The sequence below is a fragment of the Mercurialis annua genome, linkage group LG6 (assembly GCF_937616625.2).
Source record: "Mercurialis annua linkage group LG6, ddMerAnnu1.2, whole genome shotgun sequence".
In the NCBI taxonomy this organism is placed as follows: domain Eukaryota; kingdom Viridiplantae; phylum Streptophyta; class Magnoliopsida; order Malpighiales; family Euphorbiaceae; genus Mercurialis; species Mercurialis annua.
The window spans coordinates 43,320,083-43,337,908 of NC_065575.1; the positions used below are offsets into that span (position 1 = coordinate 43,320,083).

Here is a 17,826-nt window from a genome sequence, read left to right on the forward strand (position 1 = left end):
CGTTACCCGCTATGTCTCCCTTTCAACCACTCCAAATGGTTTACTCTAACTAGGAGTTGTGTATTCATACTCTCGAGCTGACATACCCTGGCTGAAAGTGCCTCGTTCACACGCGAAAGACCATTGATGGGGTCACTAAGTCTTTTTCTTATACTTCGCTGTTCAAAGATGCAACGATCCTTCGCTCATCCTCGAGTGTTCTTCCACTCCTTATTAATTTTTTAGCCGTACGTGTGCCATGAACAGCGAATATTCTTTCGAACTCACTCATTGCTTTAGCGGAACCACGAGGAAAAAGACGGGCTAATGGGAAGTCCTTGCATGTTGTCTATAAACAAAAAGAATGTAATATAAAATCAGGGAAAAAGGGGAAAATATACCCCTATCGTTTAAGGGGTGGAGCAAGTGAGCCTTCATTGAATTTCGGATCTCAAATGAGCCATTAACGTTTTAAAAGAGGACTATATACGTCCCTCTTTTTTAACACCGTTTACAATCTGTTAGTTTTTTCATACGTGGTATATCCACATCTTTTAAATCTTAAAAAATTAATTCCACGTCGCCAATCTCATTAATACAATCACCAACCAAAAAAATCTAAACCTAAAATTAAAATCCCCAAATTTCAAATTAACCTAATTCTACAGAGAATAAAATCTCAATGGATCAGTTGTTACTTCTTCAAAATTAATACTTTTTTCTTCTTTTAAACAAGAAATCTCTTTTTTATAATAGATCTTATCATGGGTTTTTTTGATTTTTTCTTCCCTTATTCTCAGATCTATTCCTCTTTTAACCAGTCTTGCACCACCGCCGCCGCCGTTCTTGCTTCCCATATTATTCTCATCGCCTCCTCCACCGGCATCATCGTTGTCGTCTTCCTCGCTTTCAAGATCCATTGAAGGAGCAAGAACTTGAGGACTTTTCAAATGTGAAGAAAGCTTCATACGGATATGACCGTCCAAGAACAACTCATCGGAAGAACTCATAGACAGCCCAGAATGACCCGACCCGATAGAAACATATCTTGCAAAGAACTCAAACTCACGACCATGGTAAGGTAAACAAACAACATAAGTTCAGTAAGTTTTGGCTATAGTAATAGCAAAATGCATTGGACTAGTTGGGCAGTTATAAAAGAACACGCCATTGATGTGTTCGGTTCTGTTAATCCGGCAAGGGATAGACGGCGCACTAACATAAAGAGGACATACTATTGTTTCCGCCATTGTTGGGTTTTGAAGATATGTTGATGAAATTCTGCCATTGTTGTGTTTAAGCTCCATGGTTGTGCTGAGTTAGAAATGAAGTGATGGAGAAGTATTAAAAATGAATGAAGATGGTGTTTCGAAAAAAAAATGAATGTAGATGGTAATGGTGAGAGTGCAAAATATCTCAAATTTTCAAATTAACCTAACTCTACCCTAAATGAAATTGGGAATTTTGATTTAAGTTTAGGTGTTTTTTTGTTGGTGACTGTATTAATTAGGTTGGCGACGTGAATTTTCTTTTCTGAGATTTAAATGATGTGGAATACTATGTATGCAAAAATTAACGGACTGTAGAAGTGTTAAATAAAAGGGCATATATGGTCCTCTTTTAAAATGTTAAGGGTTTATTGGAGATCCGAAATTCAATAAGGATTTACTTACTCCACCCCTTAAACGATAGGGGCATATTTGCCTTTTTTTTTTTCTAAAATCAGTTACAATAAAATCTCCTCAAAAGCTAAAACAAAGACTACATAAATAAATAAGCAAAAATCTATTCAATAAAACTATCCCGACTTATTCTACTATACCAAGTTGATTCCAAGAAGAGGAGAAGATTTTGATTTTAAGAACATTTTTTCAAATCCAATGAAAGAGCATAGCAACAAGTAAGGCGCATATATATAAAAAATATTAAATATTTATTTGTATATTTCATAAAAAAAATCATAAAACATAAATCTAAAACTCTTAATTTTTAAAATCTAAACCATAACCATTGGAGAAGGAGAGAGCAGCAGCAGCTCTCCCCTTCTCCAATCTGTAGAAGAAGTCGTTGCTCCTTCTCCATTGGAGAAATTCCTGCTCTGATTTTTGGTTCGTTATTACATGTCACCATCAGGTTGCCGACTCAACAATTTTCACCGGATTTTTGAACGGTGTATGGATTTGGGAAAAATTAATAGTTTGTTTATGAAAATTACGATTTTTAAACAGCGAGATTAAAATGAGAAAACATGTAAAGTTGGTGAATTTGTATGATATTAATCCAAAAAACAATTATCTATATGAAGATTTTTTATGTTTTGTTTGATTTAAAAAAATAGGCTTTTTGAAAAGAAAAAAAAAGTACTTAAACGTTTAAAACGAAGTTGTTGTGTCTTAATGTAGATACAGAAAAGCTAAATTCAACAAAAATTCTTCACTCAAATCAAATCATTAAGTAAAAAAAGTATCAAATAAACCGCACTTAGCATCTAGAACAAGAGCTCGTTACACACAATGTCCCTCGTTCAACCTCTCCAAATGGTTCACTCTAGCTAAAAGTTGTGCATTCAGACCCTCGAGCAGACGCACCCCGGCTGAAAGTGCCTTGTTCACACCCAAAAGACCATTAATGGGATCACTAAATCTTTCTTCCGCTTCCCTATTCAAAGATGCAACGATCCCCCGCTTATCCTCAAGTGTCCGTCCACTCCTTATCAACTTTTTAGCCGTATGTGTGCCATGAACAGCGAATATTCTTTCGAACTGACTCATTGCTTCAGCAGAAACACGAGGAAAAAGACATGCAAACGGAAAGCCTTGCATTTTATCTTCATAACCTGACAGGCTGAACAAGGCTCTCTCTCTGCCATATTGTCTGTATACAAAAAGAATGTAAGCAAAAATCTAAATGAATATATCAAGTTATATAAGTGATAATATGTATAATTTTCAATCATACATTAAGGCCCAATATTATAAAGTAGGCTTAATTGCACGAAAAATCACAAACTTTAGCGTCTTTTGCATATTTAACATGAACTTTTAATTTTGGCAATTTCGGACATGAACTTTCACATTTTTGCAATTAGAACATTTTTTCAAATCCAATGAAAGAGCAAAGCAACAAGTAAGGCGCAAATATGTATAAAATATTAAATATTTATTTATATATTTTATAGAAAAATCATAAAACTTAAATGTAAAACTCTTAATTTTTAAAATAGAAACCATAACCAATGGAAAAGGAGCGAGCTGCAGCAGCTCGTCCCTTCTCCAATCTGGAGAAGGAGAAGCCGCTGCTCCTTCTTCATTGGAGAAGTTCCTGTTTCGATTTTTGGTTCGTTATTACATGTCACCATTAGGTTGCCGACTCAATAATTTTTATCTTGTTTTTGAACGGTTTATAAGTTTGGGAAAAATTAATAGTTCATTTATGAAAATTATGATTTTTAAATAGCGTGATTAAAATGAGAAAACGTGTAAAGTTGGTGAATTTTAATTATATTAATTCAAAAAACAATTATCTATATGAAGATTTTTTATGTTTTGTTTGATTTAAAAAAACAGGCTTTTTAAAAAGAAAAAAAATGAGAAATACTTAAATGTTTAAAACGAAGTTATCATGTCTTAATATAGATATAAAAAAAGCTAAATTCAACAAAAATTCTTCACTCAAATCAAATCACTAAGTAAACAAAGTATCAAATAAACCGCACTTAGCATCCAGAAAAAGAGCTCGTTATCCGCCATGTCCCTCGTTCAACCCCTCCAAATAGTTCACTCTAGCTAAAAGTTGTGCATTCAGACCCTCGAGCAGACGCACCCCGGCTGAAAGTGCCTTGTTCACACCCAAAAGACCATTAATGGGATCACTAAGTCTTTCTTCCGCTTCCCTATTAAAAGATGCAATGATCCCCCGCTTATCCTCGAGTGTCCGTCTATTCCTTATCAATTTTTTAGTTGTATGTGTGCCATGAACAACGAATATTCTTTCGAACTGACTCATTGATTCAGCAGAAACACGAGGAAAGGACATACTAATGTGCAGTCCTTGCATTTTATCTTCATAACCTGGCAGGCTGAACAAGGCTCTCTCTGCCATGTTATCTGTATATAAAAGGAATGTAAGCAAAAACCTATATGGATATATTAAGTTATACAAGTAATAATATGTATAATCTTCAATCATACATTAAGGCCCAATATTATAAAGTACTGAGAGTGTAGTAAAATAATCGAAAATATTGTAAACATGCATTGCAATAATATGAATGATATGTGATTTTTATTTAACTAATTATGCAAGAAGGAAACATAATGTCCTAATATGTATTATTTCTCTTATTTCGGTTATATGCATAAAATCTAAAACATATATAATCAAATAAGCAAAAACCTATTCAACAAAACTTCCCCGACTTATTCTATTATACCAAGTTGATTCTAGAAAGAGGAGAACAATTTAATTTTTAAGAACATTTTTTCAAGTCCAATGAAAGAACAGAACAACAAGTAAGTCGTATATATATAAAAATATTAAATATTTATTAATATATTTCATAGAAAAATCATAAAACTTATATGTAAAACTCTTAATTTTTAAAATCTAAACCATAACCATTTTAGAAGCAACAAGTTGCAGCAGCTCGCCCCCTTCTCCAAATTGGAGAAGGAGAAGTTGCAGCTCATTTTCCATTTGAGAAGTTCCTGCTCCGATTTTTGGTTCGTTATTACTTGTCACCAACAAGTTGTCGACTCAACAATTTTCACCTGATTTTTGAACGGTGTATGGATTTGGGAAAATTAATAGTTCGCTTATGAAATTACAATTTTTAAACAGCGTGATTAAAATAAGAAAACGTGTAAAGTTGGTGAATTTTTATGATATTAATCCAAAAAACAATTATCTATTTGAAGATTTTTTATGTTTTGTCTGATTTAAAAAAACAGGCTTTTTGAAAAAAAAAAATGAGAAGTACTTAAATGTTTAAAGCGAAGTTGTCGTTTCTTAATGTAGATACAAAAAAGCTAAATTCAATGAAAATTATTCACTCAAATCAAATCACTAAGAAAAAAAAGTATCAAATAAACCGCACTCAGCGTCTAGAAAAGAGCTCGTTACCCACCATGTCCCTCGTTCAACCTCTCCAAATGGTTCACTCTAGCTAAAAGTTGTACATTCAGACTCTCGAGCTGACGCACCCTGTGCCTCGTTAACACCCGAAAGACCATTAATTGGCTCATTAATTCTTTCTTCCGCTTCCCAGTTCAAAGATGCAACGACCTCCCGCTTATCCTCGAGTGTTCTTCTACTTCTTATCAACTTTTTAGCCGTAGGTGTGCCATGAACAGCGAATATTCTTTCGAAGTGACTCGTTGCTTCAGCGGAACCACGAGAAAAAAGACAGGCTAATGGGCAGTCCTTGCATTTTATCTTCAAAATCTGACAGGCTGAACAAGGCTCTCTCTGCCATGTTATCTGTAAAAAAAAGAATGTAATATAAAATCAGTTACGATAAAATCTCCTCAAAAGCTAAAACAAAGCCAACATAAACAAATAAGCAAAAACATATTCATCAAAACTACCCCGACTTATTCTACTATACCAAGTTGATTCCAGAAAGAGGAGAAGAATCTAATTTCAAAGAACATTTTTCCAAATCCAATAAAAAGCAGAGCAACAAGTAAGGCACATATATATACAAAATATTAAATATTTATTTATATATTTCATAGAAAAAGTTACAAAATATAAATCTAAAACTCTTAATTTTTAAAATTTAAACCATAACCATTGGAGAAGGAGCCAACTGTAGCAGCTCACCCCTTCTCCATTGGAGAAAGACATGCTCCATATTTGGTTCATTATAACATGTCATCATCAGGTTGCCAACTCAGCAATTTTCATCGGATTTTTGAATGGTGTATGGATTTGAAAAAAAAAAACTAATAGTTCGTATATGAAAATGACAATTTTTAAAGAACGTTATTAAATTGAGAAAACGTGTAAAGTTGATGAATTTTTATGACATTACACCATCATCAATGTAGTTAAAGGCAGTAGCTATAAGATCATATTGTGTCAATCAAAAATTAAAGAAATATAACCTTAATTAAGAAAAGTTGATTGTGGCTTCTGAAAAATAAATAAACTTTGACGAAAATATCAAACTCACCAACATACAAAAGTTGACAATACAGTTATTGACGGTTTTGTTCATGTTCATCATTTGGTATCTCCATTTTAATAAAAATAGAAGAATAAAAGAGAAGATCTTTTGGTGATTGATTTAGAAGAAAGTTGCCACATCATGATAGAAAATTATTCACAATACATCATTTGATTTTGAATTTTTTAACTCAAACAAATTTAGATTTCGAGAACAACTTTCATTAGAAGTGAATCCTCATTCAAATAAGTGGGAAGTTCTCCAAAGTAATTTCGTTATTCCCTTTATCACAGAAAGTATCTTTCAAACTTGGAGCAGAAAATAATACAATGGGTTTACCGTTTACTGAAAAATTAGCATATAAAGCAAAAAATAATTCATAATGAATTTCATATCTAAATCACATTTAATACCCATATCCAATTTATGTAATTATTAACTCACTAAAATTTGATGATGAATTCATACAACAGTTTCAGGTTTCATTAAGATAAATTAACAATTACGTACAAATATGCAAAAGTGACGATAATTAAGCTTTAATTAAAAAAAATAGTGAATTTCTGAAAAAAGAATTTGAAACAAATGTATCGTTATTATCATCATCACAGAGGCATCGTTCAGTTTAAAAATGTGTTTTTGTACTATAAATAACATTAATATTTAATTACAGTATAAACTAAATATGAAGAATTATTTTAATTTTTTTTTTCAAATAAAAAGATGTCAATTTAACTCTTTAGGCTAGAGATGAAATATATAAACCCAAAATATGATATAATTGAATTTTTTAATAAGTTATGGTATAAATGAAAATAAAATACTTTTAAGTAAAACCCCAAATTTTACTTTTGGTAAAGAACCCAAATTCATTTATTTTTTGAAAAAAAGAAGTTAGTTTCTTTTAAATTATTAGTTTAAACAGTTCTCTATGTGGTTTTTTTTTATAGTGGTTTAGATAATACTTAAAAGACTATCACTTTATTGTTTTTTATTATGATGTGTAAATTATAAATTATTTTAATGAGTGTTTTAATATTGTTTGGTTCATGCAAATATATTATGTCGATTTGTATTTTTAATGTATCATAAAAGTTGTATTTTGTGTTTTAAATTATTACTTGAAGGTTTGATATGTCCTACTTGTTTACTCGTTAAGTTTCAGAGATGTATTATTTTTGTATTTTATATGCATTATGTGATATTTATTAAACGTTTTCTATGGAGACATTATTAGTACATTATTTATACATGATAAATGTACGTTTGATGAATTCTGAGTTGAAGTTTTTACGTGGAGCAATACAAGTTTATACATATTTATTATTTTAATTATTAAAATTGAATACAATACATATTATTTATGTATCGAGAATATATCATATTTTAACAGTATTTCAGAGATGTATCATGTATGTATTAGGTGATATATATTTATATGTTACTATTTGTGTATATTTTCTATATTTTTCATTTTGTTTGTAGTTGATAAGTGTCTTAGTTATAAGAAGTTTAATGTACTGTCTTTTAAAATGTATCTGAGATATTTTTTAGATGTGTTTGAGATATTTTTTTTGGATGTATCACAACTGTTTTCGAAATTTAAATTTTTATGTAAAAATAAAAAAATATATGTTCATATTTTTTTACATATTTTCATATATTATATCACACAGTTTTTGACATATGCATGAGCAAATTACAACTGGAGATTCAGAAACAAGCATAGACATATATTGCGCCCGCAAAAATAGCAGAAAGGTAAACGTTCGTTTTTTAAATGAACCTAAACAGACCAGAAAAATATTATTTGTATCTTTTGGATGTATCATTAAACTTTATTTGAGATGTATTATTTGTGTATTTATTTAAACATGTATTTGAGATGTATTAATTTGTGTATTTGAGATGTATTAATTTGTGTATTTGAGATGTATTATTAAAGCTGTAATTAATATATATATATATATATATTTTATGTGTATGAGGTGTATTTATTCAAATTTTATTAAATATATATTTTTTTTTGTATTTGAGATGTATCATTAATTTTGTGTTTAATATGTATTATTTGTATATTTGAGATGTATTATTAAAAATATATTCTATATATATTATGTGTGTATTTTAAGATGTATTGGGTATACATAGTGTATCATCTCTATATCTTATATGAATTTTATGATAACTATTAGTAATTTGTGAATTATATTTTTTTTAAGTTCAACTATAAAAACCTAAATTTTAATTTAGTCATAGTCTTTAAATTTATTTATACAAATAAAAATAAAATTATTAATTTATAAAATTCAATAACTTTATCAATTTCAATTTATATAATTTTTTACTTTTTTTATTTTTTAGTTTATTTAGTATTTAAACTAGATGAATTTCAATTAAAAGAATTATTTGTTTTAAAAGTTAAAATAGTAATAAACATAAAGAATGTTTCCCGTTCAGCACACTAAATAGATGTGAATTTGTTGATACTACATATATTGGATTGTACTAGAAAATTTACCCATTCAAAATATACATAAAATATACTGACGACATGCATAAAGTATACAAACACGTCGTAGACATAAACTAGAAAAGTAAAAGATGTATTAAGGAAATACTAAACACTACAAAAATATACAAAAGGTATCTCAAATTAATTTTGATAATAACTTGTGTTACCATTACTAAAGCATTAAGAAAACAAATAAAACATAGTAAGTATATTGATAATATACATCAAATATACAGAATTTAATTACCATAAAGTTGTAATTATTTAAAAAAAAATTGGTTGTTTACACTGTTTCGATTAGGTTTGATTTTGATTTGTTGAGCTGTTGTAAATTTACGACAAAATTTATTTTTAATGTGAAGATTGTTGGTTGATTTACTTTTCCTATTTCTATTTTTGTTCATATATTGCATTTGGTTTAGTTTTTTTTTTTTTTTTTTGAAACATCTCTCTTTATTAATGTGTTTTGATTAGGTTAACTGTTAACATTTGAGCAGTTTTATTTGATTGTTTGTTTGAGGAAGAATTAGTTTTTAAATCGCTACAAAGCATAATTGTAATTGATCAACTCAATTCAATGGATGAACAAGAATTGTCATCTGCTAAGCCTAATCAGTGACACATTGCAGAATCGTAATCAAGAATTGTTATCTGCTAATCTGATGTCTAAGTTAGAAGCTTTTGAGAAGGAATTTACGCACTATAAGCAGCGAGTAGAGTTTAATGGTGATATCAATACTAATTTAGAAGTTTAATGGTGATATCAATGCTAAATTTACCTTAGTTTATTGGCTGAATATATAATTTAATCCCCGAACTTGTACCCTTTTACCCACTTAATCCCTAAACTTAACGTTTCACCTATTGAACCTCTGAATTTGTTAAATAATCCGATTTGACCCCTGAACTTGATAAATACGTAAACATTAAATCCCTCCATACACAATTTCTTCTAAAATGTTTCAAGCGACAGGTGGACACGGAGGGGTTCAATACTTACGTATTTATCAAGTTCATGAGTTAAATCGGATTATTCAACAAGTTTTGGGTTCGATTGGTAAGATGTTAAGTTTAGAGGTTAGATGGGTAAAAGAGTACAAATTCAGGGGTCAAACTATATATTAAGCCTTAATTTATTGGTAAAATTGGAAATCTATGACAATCGAATTCTGTAAACATCCTTCAATTTTCCATTGAAGTCGAAATGATACAAAATTTCAACTTTTGGTAAGGGGCAAACGCTTGGTTGACCCGCGAAGTATGAATGTAAGGAGTTTGAAAAATGGTCTAAAATGTACGGTTTTCATTATTTTTTAGACCATTTGTCAAAAATACTCCATTTTTTAACTTTATTTGCAAAAAAATACGCTTTTTAGTTACTATTTCAGAAACAGTTACAATATATATTTTAAAAACCCGTTTAAAACCGCTTTTAAAACTTTTTAAAAGTATTTAAGAAACAGTTGATCAAAAGTTGCCAATTATATTTTTAAAAACTGTTTGAAACTCTTTTAGAAAACGTTTCTTAACAGCTTCTAAAAGACAGTTTCATTGTTATTTTAAAAACCGTTTGAAATTGTGATACACACTAGGATAAGAAAATGTAAAGATTGAGCCGCTGAAATTTATCAATTTGCGGTTCCGGAATTAAGCAAATATATTTAAAAAAAAAATTCCCATGTCTAGGAATAGAGAATAGCAGGAGCAGAATTAGCCCTTCTTTTCTGATTCCTCAATTCGATTCCAAAGTTTATTCATCTCTAATTCCATTGCCTTATACTCATCCTTTTGCTTCATAGTAAGAAAATCTTCTTCCTCAAAATCAAATGTACCCTCCTCCACCAATTCAATAAAATGTGTTTTAAACATTGCCAATCCCTCCTCGCAATCTCTTATATCAGACGCCATCGACAGAAATACATCCTCCATTATTGACATCTCGGGATCTGGCAATCCTCTACGCGTCCAAAACAGCTCCAAACGGCAGATTTCTTTGAGTAATAAAAAGATAAGATCGTCGGAGTGGTCATGTGCTGCTGCTTGTGTTTCATCAAGCATCGCTTCTCCTTCCAACGATTCTTTGATCTTCGTAACCATTACGTGGTCTGCAACGTGAAGTAAATCAATAAACCTCTTAACTACCACAGTATTCTCACCTTCACCTATCCAACTGAGCGAATCTCCGAGAAATTCAAGTTTGAACATAATTTCTTCGCACATTGACATCATAAATATCACATGAATAAGCTTACGAGAAAGATTTTTCCCCTGATTTACAGCTCGAGTCTTTAGAGATATCAAAGTCTCGTAACCATTATCGACATTAGACTCCTCGAACAACTTCAAGTAATCCAAAAAGCTCGTATTCTTCCCTTCTTTTCGGTAATCTTCTTCGTTAAAATAATTATCTTGATCACCCGGTTGCAACAGAGCATGAATCTTGGGTTCGAGGCCCTCGATTCTCTTAACCCTACCCTTGAATCGGGTAAGCTTATCCCCGAGTTCTACGACTTTCAAATGCTTGGGCAACAAAGATGGACTAAGCAAGGCTTTCAAACCTTTTAAACCCACTGTTTGATCGAGCAATATGTTATGTTTAAAATCTTGTACGGCCTTCTCACAAGCTTCTAAATAAGGCTCGAGATCACTGTTAAAGTCTAGTTCCTTCTTAAAAAGCGTAATTTCCCTCTTAAAATCTTCTAACTTAGACATCAACTGATTAGTATCACCATGATCCATTGAATTGATTAATCCCTACAAAGATCAATAACCAAACTTCAAAGGCATAATGTCTTAAAACCCCCCGACCTTTTAGCCCCTTTTCAATCATACCCTGACGTTGAAAATTTGTCAATTTTACCCTATTTTGCATTTTTGTGTTTCAATTGTACCCTGAAAAATTAAATTAACGTCTTTTGCGTTTGGAAATTTGTTTAAAACATTCTCCATGTCTCGCATATATTAATTGCATATTTTTAAAATTTATTTAAATTTAGTTAAATTAATTAAGAATTTAAATTAGTGTTAATTTGATTATGGTTTTTAGTTAGTTTTTAAAAACAAAGAACTTATTTGTACTTTTTTGAATAAAAAAGAATTTAATTTCATGTTTATACTTAATTAATTGAATGATTTCATCATTTAAGTAAAAAAATTAACAAAAATTAAAATATTGGGGTACAATTGAAAACGGAAAATTCAAAAGTGGGTAGAATTGACAAATTTTCAACGTCGGGGTGGAATTGAAAAAAAGTTTAAAGGTGAGGGGTTTTTGAGTGATTAGGCCAACTTCAAATCAAATAATAGTTATTAAATAATTAAATTATACCATACCGACCTAGGTAGCACGGACACTTAATTAAATTAACATGTCCCGTTTCGGAAACAGTTGGGACACGAAATTTCATTTTTTTACGTAGAAGACCTTAAAATAACATTGTTTCGCCGAGTCTGAGTGTCCCATCTCCCTGTATCCATGCTACCTAACCGACAGATTTGCAGTTTTATAGAGTTACAAAGTCGCAACGGATACGGAATTGGATTGAAAAGCCAAAATTAATGCAAATATGAATAGAAAAACAGCCAATATTCTTTAGAAATAGAATAAAGTTAATCAAAATATGAGTATAACTGCTGAAAATTTGACGAATACGGCAAATACAATAACCTAATAATCCAAACAATCTCACAAGACAATTTTCAAGGGAAAAACAAATAAACCTGCGTAATGCTTTCGACTTCTTAATGATTGTTTTGAACAGATTGTAACTCAGATTGAATATAAGCGAATAGAAGAGTATTGAAAAAGAAACCCTAATTTATTGAAAAAGAAACCCTAATAAATTCAATTTCAGTATTATAAAACATATACGAAATTAATTTTAATTTATTTACTTTTGGTTTAGTAACAAAATAAATGTATTATCTGTTTACTTAAAAAATAAGTTTACTATTGGTTTAATTTGAAAAACAAATTTACAATTCTCAAAAAAAAAAAAACAAATTTACTATTCGATTGTTTTTTTCAATTATAAAGCTATATTAAATTATTGTTTAGTTTATTATCACTATTATAAACAAGGACGAAGTTAGTTTCAATTTGTTTATGTATAATTTTACTAAAAATAAAGTAAAATTTACAATTAATCTACTATCAATTTACATAAAAAAATTGTTCTTACTTTACTATCGATTTACTCCGTTTACTAAAAAGATAAAGTTTACTATGGGTTCTAATGGCTGGAAGTATGAATTTCCTGGAAGTTGTTTGTAAGCATAAAAAAAATGGTGGCTTGGATATCAAGAAACTTGAGTTGTAAGTTAAAAAATCTCAGCTATTGGGGTATTAACTATTAAACCTTATAATGCTTCATGGAGTTGGAATGACAAGTATAGCAAAGAGTCCGTTTGAATGTAAAGTTGGGAATGGTAGGAATACTCTTTTCTGGTTTGATCCTTGATTTTAGTAAAAGCTTATATTTTTAACATATTTTTAACATGTATAAAAAAAAATGACATAATTATAAAATTTAATGAATCTAAATTTTTAATATTTATTAACATTTTAATTTATTAAAAGATATACATTTAATTATTTTGAATTTAAAAATTAAATTATAAATTGTAAATTGAAAAAATTAAATGTTACAAAAGTAAAATAAAATAAATTAAATATATTAAACCGCTGAATCTTATAAAATAGGCCAAATGTTGTAAAAAAGGTCAAACCTTTCACAAAAGTTTCACAAACTAAATTAATAGTTTTTAAAAATTGTATTAAAAATGAATTTAAAAACTAAATTAATATTTTAATTTTTTTAATTTAATGTAATTGACTACCACTAAAAGTAAATCGAAAAATTAAAAATACAAGTGGATTAAAAAAATAATGAGAAGAAAGTGAGAATTAAGAAATATTTAGGGTGAGGTATAATAGTAATTTGCTTTAGAATTTTAGGTTTTATTTGTTTTCTTAATATTCGGACTTTGGATTAAGAAGTTTAGAGCATTGTGCAGGTTAGTTTTTTCTTCAAAACTTGTCTCTAATGTTGTTCGACTGTTTGGATTAGGGTTTTATTTTAAATGTGAAGATTGCTGGTTGAATTACTTTTCCTATTTCTACTCATATTTGCATTGATTTTTTTAATGCAGGTTTAGTTTTTCTTTCCTTATTAATGTCTTACTATTGTTTCGATTAGTAGGTTAACTTTTGAGCAGTTTTATTTGATTGTTTGTTAGAGGAAAAAAATAGATTTTAATTTGCTACAAAGTATATATTTTTTATAATTAGGAAAGGGGAGGCGCTTATAGGAGAATTTGAATCCACGACCTTGACATAGCGCTTATACCATTTGAGTTACAACTCGTTGGTGCAACAAAATTTAATTGTAATTGAATTTTTTATAAGTATTATTTTATTAGAATTTTAAATTATTTTTTGAATCAGGGATTCATCAACTGAATTCAATGGATGAACAAGAATTGTCATCTGCTAAGCCTAATCAGTCCTTGTCAAGTGACACATTGCAGAATCGTCCTCTAGAATTGTTAACTGCTAAGGTAACTTTAGAAATATTGAGCACTCGTTATCTGATGTCTAAGTTACAAGCTTTTGAGAAGGAACTTACACAGTATAAGCAACGAGTAGAGTTTAATGGTGACATCAATCCTAATTTAGAAGTTTGTGAGAAGGCGATGCGAGATCTTAAACTGCAGCTTCTCATGCCACCGAAGGACTTTATCGCGAATGAGCAGGCCGTGCAAGATCGTAAGTCTCAGATTCTAAGTGAACCGGCTCCACTTACGGACTTTGATTCAGAATCAGATTCGGACTTTGATTCAGAACCAGATTCGGACTTTGTTTCCGGAGTTGCTAGTCAAGAAATACAAGAGGAACAAGTGGGTCTTAATAGTTTGAAAGCCGTATTTAGATCATTTATCTCGGAGGAATTGACTGTCGATCAACTCATTGGCAAGCTCACCCGATTCAAGGGTAAGGTTAAGCGAATTGAGGGACTCGAACCCAAGATTCATGTTCTGTTGCAAACAGGTGATCAAGATTATCTTTTCAATAAAGAAGATTACCAAGAGGAAGGGAAGAATATGAGCTTTTTGGACTACTTGAATTTGTTCAACGAGTCTAGTTTCGATGATGGTTACGAGACTTTGATATCTCTAAGGACTCGAGCCGTAGATCAGGGGAAAGATCTTTCTCGTAAGCTTATCCATGTGATATTTATGATGTCAAAGGCTCAGGAAAACTTATTCAAACTTCAGGCTCTTCGCGATTCACTCAGTTGGATTGGTGAAGGTGAAAGTACGATGGTAGTCAATAAGTTTATTGATTTACTTCACACTGCAGATATCGAAATGTTGAGAGGATCCTTGAAACGAAAAGCAGCAGTGTTGTGTGATGAAACGGAAGCAGCAATGGGGCGTGATGAAACGGAAGCAGCAGGATATGACCACTCAGATTATCTTGTGTTTTTTTTACTCAAAGGAATCTGTCGTTTAGAGCTGTTTTGGACGCATAGAGGATTGCCAGACCCCGAGATGTCAATGATGGCGGATACATTTCGGTCGTTGGAGGATGGTATGAGAGATTGCGAGCGAGAACTGGAAATGTTTAAATCACAATATCTTAATATGGTGGATGGTTCTGCATTCGGTTTTGGGGAAGAAGATTTTCTCAGTATGAAGCAAAAGGATGAATATAAAGCAATGGAATTAAAGATGGATGAACTTTGGAATGGAATTGAAGAATCGGGCTAAAGGTATCCGCTTAAGATTGAAATCGCTTTTGATTTTGCATGCTTATAGAAGTCGAGTTACGCTCGTCTCTTAGATATGTCGATAGCATCTAATGATTGTTTTCCTTCAAAATTTGCAGTGTTTTTCTTTTATCAGTTATATGTTATGCATCAGTGTTGGAAATTAGTTGAAATAATATTTTAAAGAAATCCACCAACGGAAGGAAGGATCGAACCCCTGACCTTCCGAGGAATGTACGGCAAGGAGTGTAGCCACCGGGCTACACCCTCATGTACCAAAATTTGCAGTGTTGCGCATGCTTGTGCTTGAGGATTCTCAAAATATATTTTCTCTGTTTCTAACTGTTTGTTTTAGTTTACTTAGTTCTATATTAACTAACCATATAAAATCATCTCCTTTCTATTTTTATATCCAAACGATTTAGAATTGTTACTTTTACTTGGTTGTTTATTTCATTTGTATAGATTGGAGTTTTTCACTTTAAAAAAAGGGTTTAAATGTCCTTTATATATATGATACGTAATTTTAATTTTTACTATATTTTAAAATATTAGGGATTTATTTAAATTTGCGTTTTATGTTTGAATATTTTTCAAAATGAATAAAATAAATATTAATTTGAATAAATTGATATAATTAAAGTTTTTCTTTAAAGATAGAATGAATCTATTAAGAAAAATCCAAAACAGTTATATTTGTGAGATAATGTATATTGTGTATTCATGATATCCACTTCTTGAATCTCCATACAAATTTTCAGCTTTCTCACGAATCTTTGCAACCACTACAAGAAATATTAGAATTAACAGCAAACATTTTTGCTGCTAATAGTGCTAAAATTGTTACTATTAACATATAGCAACAAAAACAAATTGTGGCATGTTGCTGCTAATAAAACGTTGCCTTAAATAATTGGTAATAAAATTTACTGTAAAATGCTGTTATAACTTAACTAATGGCAGCAACTTTTAAAATTAATAGTAAAAAAAATTAGGTGCAAAAAAAATTGTTGACATATACAGAATTTCTTGTAGTGAACAATCGTCTCGTCTCTACGATTCAACGAAACTGATAAAGTATTGTATATTCATATATCTTAGTTATATATGTACAAGTTAGAGAAAGGTATTTATATACAATTACAAGAGAATTAGCTAACTAAGGAAGGAAATAAAGGGTATAAAATAAAGTCGTAGGTAACAACTATAAAATATGATATGTTGTAATAAAGGTTAATTCTATAAAAAATCACGACCTTTACATGAATTTTCATTTTAATCACGACCTTTAAAAGTTGCCATATAAAACCATGACCTTTCATTTTTTTTCAAATCTATCATTTTAGTGTATTTTTTTTACTAATTTCTTCATTAAACCATTAATTAAAAACTCAAATTATAAATCGACACCAAATATTATTATCTTTCGGTTAGAGTATGTAGGATTAGTAATTTTTCGTCAAAAAAATACACCGAATTTTATTTTGGTGATAGATTTGAAAAAAAAATGAAAGGTCATGGTTTTATATGGCAACTTTTAAAGGTCGTGATTAAAATGAAAATTCGTGTAAAGGTCGTGATTTTTTATATGAAATTAACCCTTGTAATAAAGGGTGCGGGTCAACAAAATCAACAACTAACGTCTCCCCTCAAACTCAAATAGGCAACATATTAGCCAACTAGAACTTGTACCATAAGTCTTGAAAACATAAGGGATTATGAGCTTTGGTGAATATGTCGGTCGTTTGATCAATGGAGGAGACATGCAAGTTGTAGAGTCTCACTAAGAAAATGATGACGAATAGAATAACAGTCAATCTCAATAATTTTAGTTCGCTCATGAAAAATGTTATTATGAGCTATTTGGATAGCACTATGTCGATTGAAAAACACCCATAAATGCAATAACCATCCCAACCAAACATTTGACAAAAAAAAATCCCAGCCAAATTTGTTCTGAAGCAACGTCAACAACTGCTCTATAGTCAGCTTCTGTACTAGAGAGCAACTACTGTCTGCTTCTTAATGCACCAAGAAATGAGAGAGTCACCTAAGAACAAACAATATTCGATGGTAGAACGTCAATCGATAGGATCACCTGTTTGATCTGCATTAGAAAAACTCGTAGCAAAAGTGAGGATTAAATAGAGAAATAAAGGCCTTGAAATACAGTAACCTTAATATATTGAAGGATACGAATGACTCCATAAAAATGAGCAGTCTGGGGTGCAGCCATAAATTGACTAACAATATGCACAACATAAAAATTGAAAATTATTACATATCATCAACAACAAAATTACAATAGTAACATCTAAATTTTAAAAAAAAATTATTTGAATATTTTATTTTATTTTTAAATAAATGAATGGTTCACTTCAATATATGCATAT

At 30.2% G+C, this 17,826-nt stretch overlaps 3 protein-coding genes across 3 annotated transcripts; 1 reads left to right on the forward strand and 2 right to left on the reverse strand.

Annotated features, from left to right (window-relative positions):
• Positions 1–529: 529 nt before the first annotated feature.
• LOC126688304 (uncharacterized) lies at positions 530–1,548 on the reverse strand. Its single transcript, XM_050382956.2, has one exon. The coding sequence runs from the start codon at positions 987–989 to the stop codon at positions 642–644; it is 348 nt and encodes a 115-aa protein (XP_050238913.1). The 5' UTR covers positions 990–1,548; the 3' UTR covers positions 530–641.
• Positions 1,549–10,344: 8,796 nt separating this feature from the next.
• On the reverse strand, positions 10,345–12,487 carry LOC126688374 (uncharacterized). The gene is made up of 2 exons (XM_050383040.2): positions 12,384–12,487; positions 10,345–11,417 (listed from the first exon to the last, which is right to left on the reverse strand). The coding sequence occupies exon 2, from the start codon at positions 11,400–11,402 to the stop codon at positions 10,374–10,376; it is 1,029 nt and encodes a 342-aa protein (XP_050238997.1). The 5' UTR covers positions 11,403–11,417; positions 12,384–12,487; the 3' UTR covers positions 10,345–10,373.
• Positions 12,488–13,598: 1,111 nt separating this feature from the next.
• Positions 13,599–15,808, forward strand: LOC126688202 (uncharacterized). The gene is made up of 2 exons (XM_050382824.2): positions 13,599–13,679; positions 14,110–15,808. The coding sequence occupies exon 2, from the start codon at positions 14,130–14,132 to the stop codon at positions 15,432–15,434; it is 1,305 nt and encodes a 434-aa protein (XP_050238781.1). The 5' UTR covers positions 13,599–13,679; positions 14,110–14,129; the 3' UTR covers positions 15,435–15,808.
• The last annotated feature ends 2,018 nt before the right edge of the window (positions 15,809–17,826 follow it).

Coding starts and splice junctions, on each gene's coding strand:
- LOC126688304 (XM_050382956.2), bottom strand. CDS start 989: ATGAGTTCTTCCGATGAGTTGTTCTTGGACGGTCATATCCGTATGAAG.
- LOC126688374 (XM_050383040.2), bottom strand. CDS start 11,402: ATGGATCATGGTGATACTAATCAGTTGATGTCTAAGTTAGAAGATTTT.
- LOC126688202 (XM_050382824.2), top strand. CDS start 14,130: ATGGATGAACAAGAATTGTCATCTGCTAAGCCTAATCAGTCCTTGTCA.